Source organism: Talpa europaea (assembly GCF_964194135.1).
Source record: "Talpa europaea genome assembly, chromosome: 6".
NCBI classification, from domain to species: Eukaryota; Metazoa; Chordata; class Mammalia; order Eulipotyphla; family Talpidae; genus Talpa; species Talpa europaea.
In genome coordinates, this window is record NC_140072.1 from 13,072,937 (window position 1) to 13,086,949 (window position 14,013).

The window sequence follows — 14,013 nt, forward strand, 5'->3', positions numbered from 1 at the left end:
CGAGAGCCATAGTCGTGGCAGTCACAGGTGATGGGCTGGACAGAATTCTGGAACAGGAGCCAACCTTTCTCTGACAGCAGCATTCCCCTGAGGGCGCCTAAGAGAACTACCTTGCAAGCACCCGAGATCGTTCCCTAAATGTTTGTTTTATCATCCCTTTATTGACTTTGAAGTTTGATTGCTTTTCTGTTCACGTGTGGGGAGGTGGGCAGGGAGGGCAGCTGCCTGCCGATGTTCCTGGGTGTCTACCAGGCCTGGATCCGCCTTATGTGTTTGCAGCCTCGGGCCTCCCCACAGCCCTGTGCCGTAAGCCTGGGACACGCGCAGAGACGTCCTTACTGCTCCAAGTCACACATCTGGGATGCGGCAGTACTAGGGTTTGACCAGAAAACCCATGCTGTTAACTACCCTGCCTTTCTGGCTCCTGACCTCCGAGGGGCCGATGAGGTTGGAAAGAAAGAATATACTGGATGGAGAATCAGGGCCTAAGTTAGCTCTGCTAACAAGGGGCTACTGCTCTCCCCTCACTTTTGGCCTTCTGACTCCCCCACCAGTGGGGAAATGCCCTGGGGCCTTGAATGTGACTGGTCCCCACATAGGGCCCTGCCTGGTGGCTCTGGAGGCCTCTGTGGTGGGGGGGGGGGCTTCCCAGAGGGGCTCATGCACTAGAGGAGGGACAGGAACAAAGGGGGCTTGAGCGTGCCCTTTCCAGAATACGAGAGCAGAAGCCCAGCAGACCTGTTTTCCACCCAAAAGGATATCAGGTCAACGACCCCAGACTGGTCATAACCAGGCCTGCGCCCTGGCAGTTAGTGTCCCTTCCTGCCCTGCACACGGTGTCTACCCCAGGACCAAAACAGGCCTGTGCTTTCTCTACAGGTCTGGGTTTTAGCATCTCTGAGCTTGGCCTCTGCCAGGGCTGTCCCCGGCTGATAGGCCCTTCAGAAAGGCTTGAGGACGGGACTGACACTAGGAGTTTTTTAGTTCTGACTTCTCTGTGTTTCTCTGTGCTTCTATTTCCTCACACTCTTAAAAGGCGCAGAGCGCGTGTTCCTGTTTTAGGGACAGTGAGGGAGGAGGCTGTTGGGAGACATCCTGACAGCTGGATGGAGGGCAGGTGTAGATCCTGTGCTTGAGGCCCTGTAGCCAGGAACACAACCCCAAATGCTGCCCCAGTGTGAGAAATAACCCGTGTCCCCCAGCTGGGCCTTATAACTTCTCCAGGCAGGGGCAGGGAGATGAGGAGGTGGCAGCACAGCCCAATGACACTGAACTTGAAGGACCTGGTGTGCAGCCCAGGAGCAGGTTCTGCTGAGTTGTGGGAGGCTGGGGGGGTACACAGCCACCCCTCTGTGGGGGGATGGGTGTCACCAACTGTTGCCCCATATGCTGCACTCCTTTGGGGTCTCCCTTGGACATCCAATCTGCCTGAGTCACCTCTAGAGCCCAAATCAGTGCGCCTTTGTGTATGAACACACACATACACACACACACACACACACACACACGCCCCATGCCCATCACAGTTCCCAGGGAGCTGCTTTTTTCCATTTATACAGGAAGTGATTCAAGCAGCACCCACTGAAGTAATTCATTCTTTGCTGAAGGACCCACAGGCTTGAGACTTCTGAGCACATTTGCATTTCAACCAGAGCATTTTGAACAAGCAGAATTGAGGGTTAATTGGTAGAGTGAAGGGCCAGTTATTGGAGGGAAGGGTGGACTTTCCCAGGCCCATCCTACCCCCCAACCCTGCAGATAAGGTAAGATGGGCAGGGGATGTGGAATGGGAGGCCCCTGCGAGGGGAGGAAGGTGGGAGAAGAACAAGTTACTGACTTTTTTTAAAAAAAGATTTATTTATTCATTCATGCAAGAACTGGGGTATAGGCCAGAGGTGCGGTGGCGGTGGCGGGTGGGGGGGGGGTGTGTGTGTGAGAGGATTCAACGGAGACAGAGTGGGGAGCAGAACAGGCAGATCTAGTGAAGTACGCTGCTGAGGGGAGCAGCGGGTGAGACAGGAGAGGTCTGCTGGGCCATGTGGGCTGCTCCCTGGCCAGCCGGAGATCCAACTGGTGCTGCAGAGGCTGCAGATAGCTTCACTGTGCTGTACTTAACCGCTTGTGCCACCAGGGAAGCCCAGTTACTGACTTTTTTTATTTCCTTCATCAATTGAAAACTTTTTATGGTGAGACCTAGAATCAAGTTTTTATTTTCCCAGGGTTTGTTTTATTATCATTGATTTCCTAACACCATCACTTCATAGCACCAAGAAACAAAAAAGGAGTTCATCTCAGTCTTCGAAATGGAGTAGATTGGCTTTCTAAAATCATACTGCATTGCTCGTTTCTTCCTTTTTGCCCCAGACTGGTGAACGCCTCAGCGGGAGCAGGGGTGGCGGCTGGCTGGCCCCTCAGGCCCCGCCCCAACACCATGGTCATGCTGCGTTAAAGATGCATCTTCAGATATTAATAATTAATGACAATGTTAATTTATCATAGTTTCACATAACATCTATAATGGAATCGGCCCCAGGGGAGAGGATGGAAGAGGAGGTTGAGGAGCAGAGACTGAAGAAGTGGGGAGCAAGTGAGGGGCAGGGTGGAAAGAACACCCCTTCAAGCTGAGGAAGATTCATGGGCTGCACAGGCAGTTTCACAGTGCAGAGCGTGAGTGTGTGCAGGTGTGTGTCCATGCATGCTTGTGCACACACAACAGTGGAATTTGTGGGGGCAGTAACTGGCCTTTATGTAAGTTCCACCCCCAAAGGTTCACTCCTTAAAGGGCTCGTCTGTGGCCTGGCTTCATGAGCCAGTGCTGGCGTCTTCCATGCACAGGCCAACTCTGCCTGACCCCCACCCAAAGACTCAAAGTGGAGCTGGCAAAGGCCTGGAACGTGGAGGTTGGGGAGCTGTGGGAGATGCCAGCCCCAGGAAGGGTAGGCCCTGGCACCGTAAGAGAGGGACCTTTTTGTTTCCAGCCTGGGTTTGGTGTCTTTCAAGCCTCCTGGGCTGGGTTGCCAGGACTCCTCAGCCTAACCTGGAGGCTTTGCTCATGAGTTTTTCCCATTCTCGTTGCAGGTGTGTGTGGCTGCTGCGGCGCCCTACGCCCCAGGTACAAAAGGCTGGTTGACAACATCTTCCCCGAGGATCCCGAGGTGGGTCACATCCCAGCTGCATGTGCCTCTCAGCGCCCAGGCTCTGAGGGCCGTGTGTGGAAGCAGGACTCCCCCAGGGTCTTTGCTGTTAGGCCCACTCAGACAAATCAAACTCCAGTCAGTGACATGAGGCTGTTGGGGTCTGAAGGCTGAGACTTGGATCTCTCTGAAGTCAGGATCTGCAGAAGGCTCTGGAAGTTTGTTTTGGCATGCTTTTGGCCATTGCTGTAGGCTAAGACATCCTCACTTCCATCTCTGGATGATGGTTCTTTGAGCTGCTAACTCCTTGATGATAGTATTTCCTGCCTTTAGTGTGGACACTTCTTTGGAGCTGGCTCAAGAACCGGTGTCTTCTCCCTGGCTCTCTTCGGTTCCTGCCAGGCATCTGGTGCCCACGCAGGAGACCCGGCTTCTTCTTTCCAAGCTGGCACTCCACTCTCGGGCCACACTGTGGTTGTGTGATTTCAGGTGGTGGGACAGAAATGTCAGGAGTTGATGTGCTTGGCTTGCTCTCTGGGAATCAATGACTTCTTGAGGGGCAGTTGGAAGGCTCATATTTCCAGCTATCTCTGGAGAATTCCCTAAGAGCTGCACAGCTGCCTTCTTCCTGTTTACATCTTAATGTTGGCTACCCAACCCTTTTTAGTTGAGTCACTTCCCATGAAGCCTTGTCGTTCATCTATATACACACATGCACACACACATATTCATGTATATCCATCCATCCATATATGTACACCCATATAGTCATGTGTACACGCAGATGTGTATACCCATACCATACCATGCATGCATACACATACACACACTATTCATATTTATAGCTAGTAAACATTGGGTAAGTGTCCAGAGGAGGCTTTTGATGGGTAAAACTTTTGGGTTGGGAGCTGCCCCCACATACTCTACTGCTATGTGTGCACACAGATGCCTGCAAGGCAAGAGCTATGCTTTAATCATCTCTGTATCCCTGAAACCCACAAGTTGTCTGACACATACTTAATAGGCACCCTGCTAAATGTTGATTAAATTGAATTATTATTTACCTTCAGATTTAGCTCTCCTGGCCACCTGTGGCAGAGAGATGAGCAGTCTGTCTTTCACAGGATGGCCTGGTGAAGACCAACATGGAGAAGCTGACCTTCTACGCCCTGTCAGCTCCAGAAAAGCTAGATCGGATTGGAGCCTATCTCTCCGAGAGACTCATCCGTGACGTGGGTCGTCATCGCTATGGGTGAGTCGTGCGGGAAAGGGGCAGAACCGCAGAGGCTGTGATTAGGGCAAAACCTCAGGATCTTTTAAGAAAATGATGCTATTCTGCAGGGGCGGAGAAGGGAGGGAAAAGCACAAGGGCCTAGGGGATGGATGGCTCATGGGTGAATGGTGGTAGGAATTTCACAGGGACTATAACCGAGAGGAAAATACACACATTGTACAAAAATGAAAAATGATGTAAAAAATTATAAAATAAAATAATAATTAAAAGAAAGAAAATGATACTAGACTGGACTATTGATCAGACCAAGAAAATAGGGCTGGGGAAAGGTGGGTGGGCTCGCCTGTGCTCCTCTAGTAATGGGAAAAGTTGATGCTGCTGCCAATATTTGGGAAGAAGGAGATTCTGGCTTCTTAGGAGCACCTCTTTTAGCATCCGTGCACCCCAGTATCCCTGTGCAAAAGCCTCCAGACACAGTCTAGTCCTTGAAAAGTAGGTTTAGCTCAGAATGTAGCATAATTCTTTTTTTTTTTTAAAGCAGGGTTCTTTTTTTTTATTTTTTATTTTTATTTATTTATACAAGCACTGGGTACAGTCAGAAGCGCAGGAGGGTGAGAGAATCCACCAGAGCCAGAGCGGGGAGCAGAGCAGGCAGAAGGACCGAAGTACACTGCTGAAGGGAGCAGCGGGCGGCAGGAGAGGTCTGCGCGCCATGTGGGACCCTACTCTGGTGACCGGGGAGCAGCCGGGGATCGAACAGGCGCCGCAGAGGCCGTGGGCAGCCTCGCAATCCAGCGCTCAACCGCTGCGCCACCGGAGAGGCCCAGAATGTAGCATTATTCTTGTCAAACCAATCCTGCTTCGTTCAACTTACTGCCTGAAAAAGCAAGGAGGGACCGTCTATAGACTAGTGATAAGGCAGGATTCTAGGGGTAACTTGTCCTTTTTTTTTTTTTTTTTTTTAAGATTTATTTATTGATTGATTGATACATACATACATACATACAAGCACTGGGTACAGTCAGAAGCGCGGGAGGGTGAGAGAATTCACCAGAGCCAGAGCGGGGAGCAGAGCAGGCAGAAGGACTGAAGTACACTGCTGAGGGGAGCAGCGGGCGGCAGGAGAGGTCTGCGCGCCTTGTGGGACCCTCCTCCTGTGGCCGGGGAGCAGCCGGGGATCGAACCGGCGCTGTAGAGGCTGCGGGCAGCTTTGCAACCCAGCGCTCAACCGCTGTGCCACCGGGGAGGCCCGGGGTAACTTGTCCTTTAAAAAGGCACTTAAGGGCCTCCCTGGTGGTGCAAGGTGTTAAGATGCAACCTATGGGGCCTCCCCGGTGGCGCAGCGGTTGAGCGCTGGGTTGCGAAGCTGCCCGTGGCCTCTGCGACGCCGGTTCGATCCCCGGCTGCTCCCCGGCCACCGGAGGAGGGTCCCACATGGCGCGCAGACCTCTCCTGCCGCCCGCTGCTCCCCTCAGCAGTGTACTTCGGTCCTTCTGCCTGCTCTGCTCCCCGCTCTGGCTCTGGTGAATTCTCTCACCCTCCCGCGCTTCTGACTGTACCCAGTGCATGTATAAACAAAAAACAAACAAACAAATAAATAAATAAAAACATGCCTCTATAAAAAAAAAATAATAAATTAAAAAAATAAATTAAAAAAAAAAAAAAAGAAAAGTTAAAAAAAAAAAAAAAAGATGCAGCCTATGAAGCAATCCATAGCCACTGCAGCATGAGTTCGATCCCCAGCCAGGGAGCAACCCACTTGGTGCGGCAGACCTCTCCTGGCTCACCCACTGCTCCCCTCATCAGTGTATTTCAGTCAGTCTGCCTGTTCTGTTCCCCACTCTATCTCTGGTGAATCCTTCAACCCCTCTTCCCCACATCTCTGGCCTGTACCCCAGCTCTTGTATGCATAAATAAATAAATCTTTAAAAAAATTAAAAAAGAAATATAAATCTCAATGTCTAGAAAATAGAGCAAAAAAAAAAATTGGCCAAAATGTGAGCGTTCTCACTTGCTGAACAACGTGGCTGGGATTTTGGTATGATTTGCTTTGGGTTTCCAGCTACTTTTTCATGTATTTCCTAGTGTTCTCTACTGGCCATATGTTACTTGCAGAATGAAAAAAAAGTGAGTTGCAGGTCTTACTGTGTTGCTGCCGTAGCATCACACCACATTCAGAGTAAGGTGGCGAGAAGAGAATGTAAAGATGTCCTGGAAGGGTGGAGTGGGCTTGTAGCACGTGTTTCTAAATCCCATTGGTTCTATTATGCTGTTATGTATAAGCCTGTTATGTCCTTTTCCCACTTTCTTCTGCTCCTACCTTTCTCCTGGTGCAAACTCTTAGTCTCTTTTCGTGCATATAATGACAGTAGCCTTGGAAATGGTCTCCTGCTTCCCATCTTCCCTGTTCTGGTCCTTCCAGATCAATGCTGTTAGCTATGATCTTTGAGACACAGAACTAAAGCTATACATCCCTGCTCCTTTGGAATAAAATCATTTTGACTTCTGGGTCTCCCAGAATCTGCCCCTCACTGACCATTCCACCCAGCTGTGCCCCCTATACCTGCCATGCCTGCCCTAGGCCAGCTCCAGATGGCCTGGCTTACAATCCCCCACCCCCTGGCTCTCTGGGCCTTCTGCTTCTGAACCTTTGCACTTGTTTTCCTTCAAGGCCTCCTCAAAGGACCCCCATCACTGCCCCTTCCCTGCCCACGACCTTCCAAGGCCCCTTCCTCCTGGTTTGAATTAACATGAAAAGGTTTGCATTGTACAGATGGGCTGTCAAAGGCACACCTCTCCAGGGCCCACCCCCAAATCTGAAAGCCAGGTCTGCCTGGTAGAAGGCAGGACTGAAAACAGTTCATCACAATGATCATTTTATATAATAAAATTAGATTACATGCTTAACAAAAAGGGCATGAGTGTACCATACATGTCAATTATATAAAGGACCTTGATCTATTCTCAATCATGCTTGAGCGCATAAACACAACTTTATCCTAGATTGAGCCTAAAACTAATATACGAACAATTGCATTAAACATTTAATATTATTTTGCTTCCCCTCTCTGTGGTGATGGTTCTTAGTTAAAATGCCCTGTAGCCAGCAGCGCTACTTAGAATCATTACACTGTCCTTAGAGCTGCAACTCAAAATTGGTATCATCCTAATAAAAATAGCCATTGCAGTATCTGAGTATTTAAAGCCTCGTAGCCCTCAGCCAAGGCTCCAATCATAAATTCTTAGAGAAGAAACATCTGTTAGGTCTGATATCTTCTCTCTCTCGCCCTCCTGGCCTTACCCCACCTAACACCACGCTCATCATCATCTCCTTGTCACCAGTGAGCATTTGGAAGAACAAACAAAATATTTTCACACAGATGGCTGAGTGGCTGTGTCTCCCCATCACCATGCAGGTGCTTATGGCTCTATCACATGGACGTGACCCTGGGGTGTGGGACCCCGAGGCAGAACCACCCTCTTTACCCCACTGCCCCCCTGCATCATCGCCCCATTCTGGTAGCGTGTACACTCAGTGCTTGCAGGTGCATTGGGGTGACAAGGCAGAGGACATGATATGATTTCTAAGGTGTTGGTCAGTGTGGACTGTGATGGGCAGTGACATTGACATGCAGACAGCAGAAAGAAGCAATTCCTCCTAATTTCTCCTTCCTCTTTGTACATTTCCTTTCTGGTTCAGCACAATTACTACAATGTCCCATAAGCTGGGGAGGAGAGACGGTGGTGGCAGTGCTGGATGAGACAGGGGTCAGTTGAGTGACCTTGGCTTGCTGGTCATGCACAGTGCATGGAACCCTGGAGGAGGAGACACCCTGACAAAGACAGATGGGGTGCTCCACGAAGATCCAGACCCCATCACTGGCCTGCTGAGGATCCTGAGAGATACATATAATCCTGGAGAGCCCTAAACCTCGTCGGAGGAGGGGGCTGGTCCTTCAGACAGAGACACTGCAGCTCCCTCTTAGCTGAGGAGGTTGATCTTTCCCTCCCTTGGTTGAGGTCAATCCACTCCCTTATTTGAGGTTCCTAAATCCAAAGCTTCTGTCCACGAGTGAAGCTGACCAAATACATTCAAACTGCCCAGAATAAAAGATGCTTTGCAAAGGCCATGGCTATTTACTACCGACACGTTCTTGGGCATGGCTGGTCCTGGTCCTTGGGCAGCTGCCCCCTCTCCTGCCTCCTGTCCCCGATGGATGACCCTGCATCACCCTTCTCCAGGACCCTCCCAGGACCCCAAGCCCCGAAGCTAGCCTGTCTGGCCCCGGTCCTGCTGAGTGCACAGCACTCCAAGAGGCCCATGCTCTCTCCTCTGAGCGTGTGAGCCTAACAAACAGGACGCGATGGGACAGACACAGTGAGCATTGCTCCAGGGGGCTGGTTGCAAGGTCCCATTGACTCCTGATCTTCTAAGATACTTCGAAAGACACATCAGTACAGTCCTTCCATCCTGAGTATTGGGATCAAATTTGGGGAATGAAGAACAGTGTCTGCAAAGAACAAGGCCTTAGCCTTTACTTTTCAATTTCATTTCTACTGTAATTTTCACTTACCATCAAAATTTCCATTGGTAGGTAGCCAATTTTTGTTTTTTTAACAGAAGATGGTCTTTCCTTATCAGTATTTTCTGGGAATTTTTTTTACAGGAAAAGGAAAAGCAGTCATCTAAGCACAGGGGTTTGGGAGGCCTTCTAGTTTCTTCTCTTGCCAAACCCCACCCTTCCTTTCCCTCAATTAAACTCTGTCAACTAATGGTGAAATGCCTCTGGTCCCCTTCATACAGACAGAGGCTGGAATAATTTGTAACAGAAGAGAATTCCCACTGCCTTTTCTCACTTCCCACCCCCTGTGTCTGGTGGCCGGGACGTGTCTGGGTTTCTCTGCAAGGAGACCTGTCCCCTTCAGAAGGGCCCTGTCCCAGGTTGCTTCCCCAGACCTGCAGGATTCAGCCTGCTTCAGTTTGGGGACCCCAAACTGCAGGGCACAGCAGTTTTCCTGGTCTGTGAAGGTTTGAAAGTCTTGAGGACAAAGCTATAGCGAGCCAGGAATGCCCCCCTTTACCTCCTAGCCCCATCCAGCAAAGAACTCAAAGTCCCAATGCTGCCTTTATATTTGAAAGACTCTCTAGATAAGAGGTGACCTGATGCATTTCTGAATGCCCCCAGAGATGACAATTTAATAATATTTGAATTTAACTTAATGATGGTTGACTTGGCTCCTATGGATAAAAGAAATATACAGTTTATAAAAGATTCAGAGGAGAGAAGCTGTTTTTGCTTGTACAGAAGTTAACTCAAGGATATCAGAGAAATAGTATCTGATGTCTGAAAAAAAAGAACATTTCAAAGGTGCTTTTCTTTGGGGTTTGCAAAGCTGGCTGGTGTGCAAGGCACATTGGACACAGACTGAAGCTGAGCTGCTCCCACAAGCAGTGCGGAGCCTCGTGTGGTGGCCTTGTGGTACCCCCAGAAAGTGTCCTGCAGTCATGCTTCCTGTGCTTTTCTTTTAACCAAATTCTGTTTTTAACAAAGACAAAACTAGCTAATTGTGCATTTTTAAATAGCTGCCTAACATTCATAGATGTGTATGATTTGGATCAAAACATAAAAAAGAAGAAACCTTTTTAGTTCATCTTCTATGTATGTGCATGTGGCACAGGAGCCTGACTTCAGAGCACCGGGCAACTTTACCATCTCCAAAGCCCAAGGTGACAGCTTCACCACAATCTCAGATATTTTGCTACTGGCTGTTGGCTTGGAAAAGCATTAACCTGATTCCTTAGCTCCCCAGCTAGGGCTGGGAGTTCTCTGCCCACTTCGCCTCCCCTGCATTTCGTGTGTATCTTGAGTACTTTTCCATCCACGTGGATGGAAACATCACCAGCCAGTAATGGGCACTTAAGCCCACACTCTGGGTCCTTGCCATCATCCAAAGTCTGCTGCTGGCCTCCCCTCTAGCAGGGTAGACTCATTTTGAACTCTTATTTCTGCTCTTTCCTATGAGGTCGGTCACTTGATTTGCTTTGGATTGTTTAGGACTCACTTTTATTTATACCAGCACATTTCTAAAGCGCTCCTAACCCTGATTAGTAGGTACCCATGTTATTTAGGATACAAAGAAACTCAAATTCTCAGTAGCTCCCATAGTGCATTGTAGCTGCATAATCAGAAGCTGTTTTTCTCTCTCCTCTGACAGTCGAGGCTTGGTGAGTGGGCTCTACCCCACCAGTCCATCCAGGGGCTTTTGTCTCTGTGTGTCCAGTTGTTGCCACTTCCCAGCCACTGGGCAGAGGGCAAGAGAAGACATGGAAGGCAACCCTGTCTTTTAAGCCGGTAGCGCTGACCTCTGCCCCATTTTAATACAATGAAGTCCTGGGACCTCACCTCGTAGTCCAGCTCAAATCCTAAGTACTAGCGGAAAGGGGGAAGTAGATTCTAGGGGCACAAGTAGCATTGTGCCCCAGGAACCTTAAACTCCTAAAGGAAAAATATGAATATTTTAATCAGAATAATTTTTGACAAATTTGCAGATGAAAGGATGTGTCTTCATGATGCACCTTACCTGACTGACCATAATGTCTTCATGGAGCAAGCGTGGTTTGATCTCAGCCTTGCAGTCCTGATTCTCTGTAGGAATTTGACTCTGGGCATTCTTCTTGGGATTTGAGAGAGGCACTGAGGAAGACAACTGCCAGGATAATTGGAGTTGTCCTGTGCAGGCTAGTTTGGGGAAGAAATGGATATTTCTTTAGCATAGAGAAGAGTAAGAAAAATGAGATTGTTGTTTTAAGAAGTTGAAGGGCTGGCAGGTAGGGAATATTCAGCCCTCTTTTTGCTGCCTCTGAAATTTGACTTGTGAATAAAGGACAGAAATTGCTGGAGTTTAGCTTGAAATATAAAGGAGTTTTTATTTAGTTGCCAAAAATGGGATGGACTGATTTAACTAGTAAGCAATTCACTGGATGTCGTGTATTCCATTTCCAAAATTATTCACTCAGTTTTTAGACTTTGGAAGAATTAAGTCATTTAGGAGCTTAGAGTTGACATGGACCACCTTCGTCAGAAGAAGAAAACAATTATTCTGTGTCCATTTTTTCCTCATGAGGTACATCTGCTTGCTAGGTAGGAACTGATCCAAACTTGGCAATACTGTCAACCGCCTTGTTTGCAAAGTACTTCATCAGAGAACTTCTGAGGTCTTCAGAGTTTATATTCCTTAACCTTCAGCTGGCTGGCCCTCAGGCCATTCCAGGCTCTGCCTAAGCTTTCTTCCTAAAGTCCTTCACTGCCTCCTCACTAGAGCCATCTCTCTTGTTCTTGGGAAACCTTGTGCACGATTTTCTTGCAGCATTGCATATTTCATATTTCCCTTTTAGAGGAGATAACCATGGATTTATTTTGTCTATTGGATTTTAGGCACCTTCATTTGAGGGTCTTCTTTACTTGAACTCAGTAACTCTCTGATCTCACTGGGTTTGGGTTCAGAATCCTCTCTGCTTGTGTCTACTTGTGAGATGGTGTCCCACATCTCTCCTTGTGCTTTTCATCTCTAAAATGAGGCATTGATGGGCCTCCCTGGTGGCGCAAGGGGTTGGGACTCAACCTATGAAGTTGTTTGCAGCCTCTGCAGCACGAGTACAATCCCCGGCCGGCCAGGGAGCACCCCACATGGTGCAGCAGACCTCTCCTGGCTCACCCGCTGCTCCCCTCAGCAGTGTATTTCAGTCAGTCTGCCTGTTCTGTTCCCCACTCTGTCTCTGGTGAGTCTTCTCAACCCCCACACCTCTGGCCTGTACCCCAGTTATTGTATACATAAATAAATCTTTTTTAAAAATTAAAAAATAAAATGAGGCATTGATGAGTTCTAGCAATTATTCATTCTGACTCTCATGTGGACTAGAGTGGACACTCATTGGCAGGGCTGTCCAGACACAGGCGACTGATGGGAAATCCTCCTTTTCTGTCTGCTGTCCAGTTGGCCATGTACTGCCCTCTAGAGCTCTCCAGTTTGCAGTGGGGGGTGAGTGGCTATGAGGCTGAGTGATGACAGTGCTGCCCCCCTCCCAGGTACGTGTGCATTGCCATGGAGGCGCTGGACCAGCTGCTCATGGCTTGCCATTGCCAGAGCATCAACCTCTTTGTGGAGAGCTTCCTCAAGATGGTGGCCAAGCTGCTGGAGTCCGAGAAGCCCAATCTGCAGATCCTCGGCACCAACTCAGTAAGGCGCTGCCCAAGGGGCTCCAGAGGTGGGGGGGAAGGGGTGGGGCCTTGGGGACAATGTTGTGACGATCCATTCCTATTGGGGGTCTGACAGTTTCCCTCTTGCTTAGGGTCCTCTGTGTGAATAAAGGAGTATTTTTATGTGGATGTATAATTTAGCTATCATGATTATATAAATTTATAATGAATAAAATAGTTGATAAATAAAATTAACATAAAATGTATGATTCAGTGGTTTTAGAATATTCACAAGGTGGTAGAGTCATCACCATTACCTAACCTAGTCATCTGTAGATTGATGGTCATCAACAACGCTTTAGTAATAGATTTTTCCCTTAACTAATTTTAAGGGAGGCCCCAATAGATAGATAGAAATAGATGGAAAGGGAGGCATTCCTCTGAGAGTTGGGGGTGCCCAGAACCCACACAGCTTGAGCCCGGCTCTGGGGACTTGCTTTGAAAGTTGGTCCAGGTTATGCCTCTTTCAAAGATAAAACAAACTGAGGTGCACAGGGCAGGGGCACCCATAAGTGGAAAGATGCCAGGGACGCAGGAAACGGGGTTTCTTGCTTCGCTCTGCCCTCCCTGTCTGGCTGCCTCGATGGGGCATCGCTTATTGGCTGCCACCTTCCCACGATGCCATGAGCAGATTGAACGGGGTCCAAGCTCGAGACACTGGCCTCAATTTGAATGCCGCTCTCGTGAGAGGTTATGGTTCTATGAGAGAAGAATATCCGCTGCGTCCAGAGCTCCCAGCTTCATGTGTGTCTACAGAGGATACTTGAGTATCCCGGCGGCTTTCTTTAATGTTTTGCCCTCTCTCCTATCCCGCCCCAGCGGTCCACGCTTTCGACTCCGTGTCTTCACGCAGCCTGGTGTTAAAAGCCTTGACAAACTGTCACAAAATGTCCCCTTCTCATCCCCCTATATCTTAACAGTGCCCTTGCCATTCCCGACCTGACTTTCCTGAGTTTTTATTGCTCAGGTCACAGCTGCTGTTCTGTCCTACATGATTTGATTTAACCAGAAGATAGTCTTTCAACTTTAATTTCAGGGACCCAAACTAACAACTTATTCCCTTCTCTTTCCACTCTGCGAGCCAACTGCCTTTGATAAATTACATGTACAGTAACAGAGGGTGAAGTCTTTTGTCATGTTGCCCTGGCAACAGCTTTAGACACCGTTTCACTTGTCCCCTTTAAGATAACTATAGTCTAGAAAAGAACATCCCAGTGGAAAATAAACTAGTCAGCTGCATCCAGAGGGTGTCTCCCCAAGAAGCAGGTGGCCGCCGGCTCTAACTTTCCCCTTTAGTAGCAAATTCTGGCCCACGGCTGGCTTTTGTTAGCTACGTGCACCCTTAATCCAGATCCTGCAAATTCCTGATTCCACATCACTGCGAATT

The 14,013-nt window shown here is 48.7% G+C and overlaps 1 protein-coding gene across 1 annotated transcript in view; it reads left to right on the forward strand.

The window, feature by feature from the left end:
- Window positions 1-3,083: 3,083 nt before the first annotated feature.
- Window positions 3,084-14,013, forward strand: part of EFR3B (EFR3 homolog B) — a gene marked incomplete at its 3' end in the record, with an annotated part of 44,055 nt that continues 33,125 nt past the window's right edge. Inside the window, exons 1-3 of the mRNA XM_084235180.1 lie at window positions 3,084-3,155; window positions 4,259-4,386; window positions 12,456-12,606. Coding sequence (XP_084091306.1) covers window positions 4,280-4,386; window positions 12,456-12,606 — 258 coding nt within the window. The 5' untranslated portion in view covers window positions 3,084-3,155; window positions 4,259-4,279. The remainder of the gene's footprint in view (window positions 3,156-4,258; window positions 4,387-12,455; window positions 12,607-14,013) is intronic.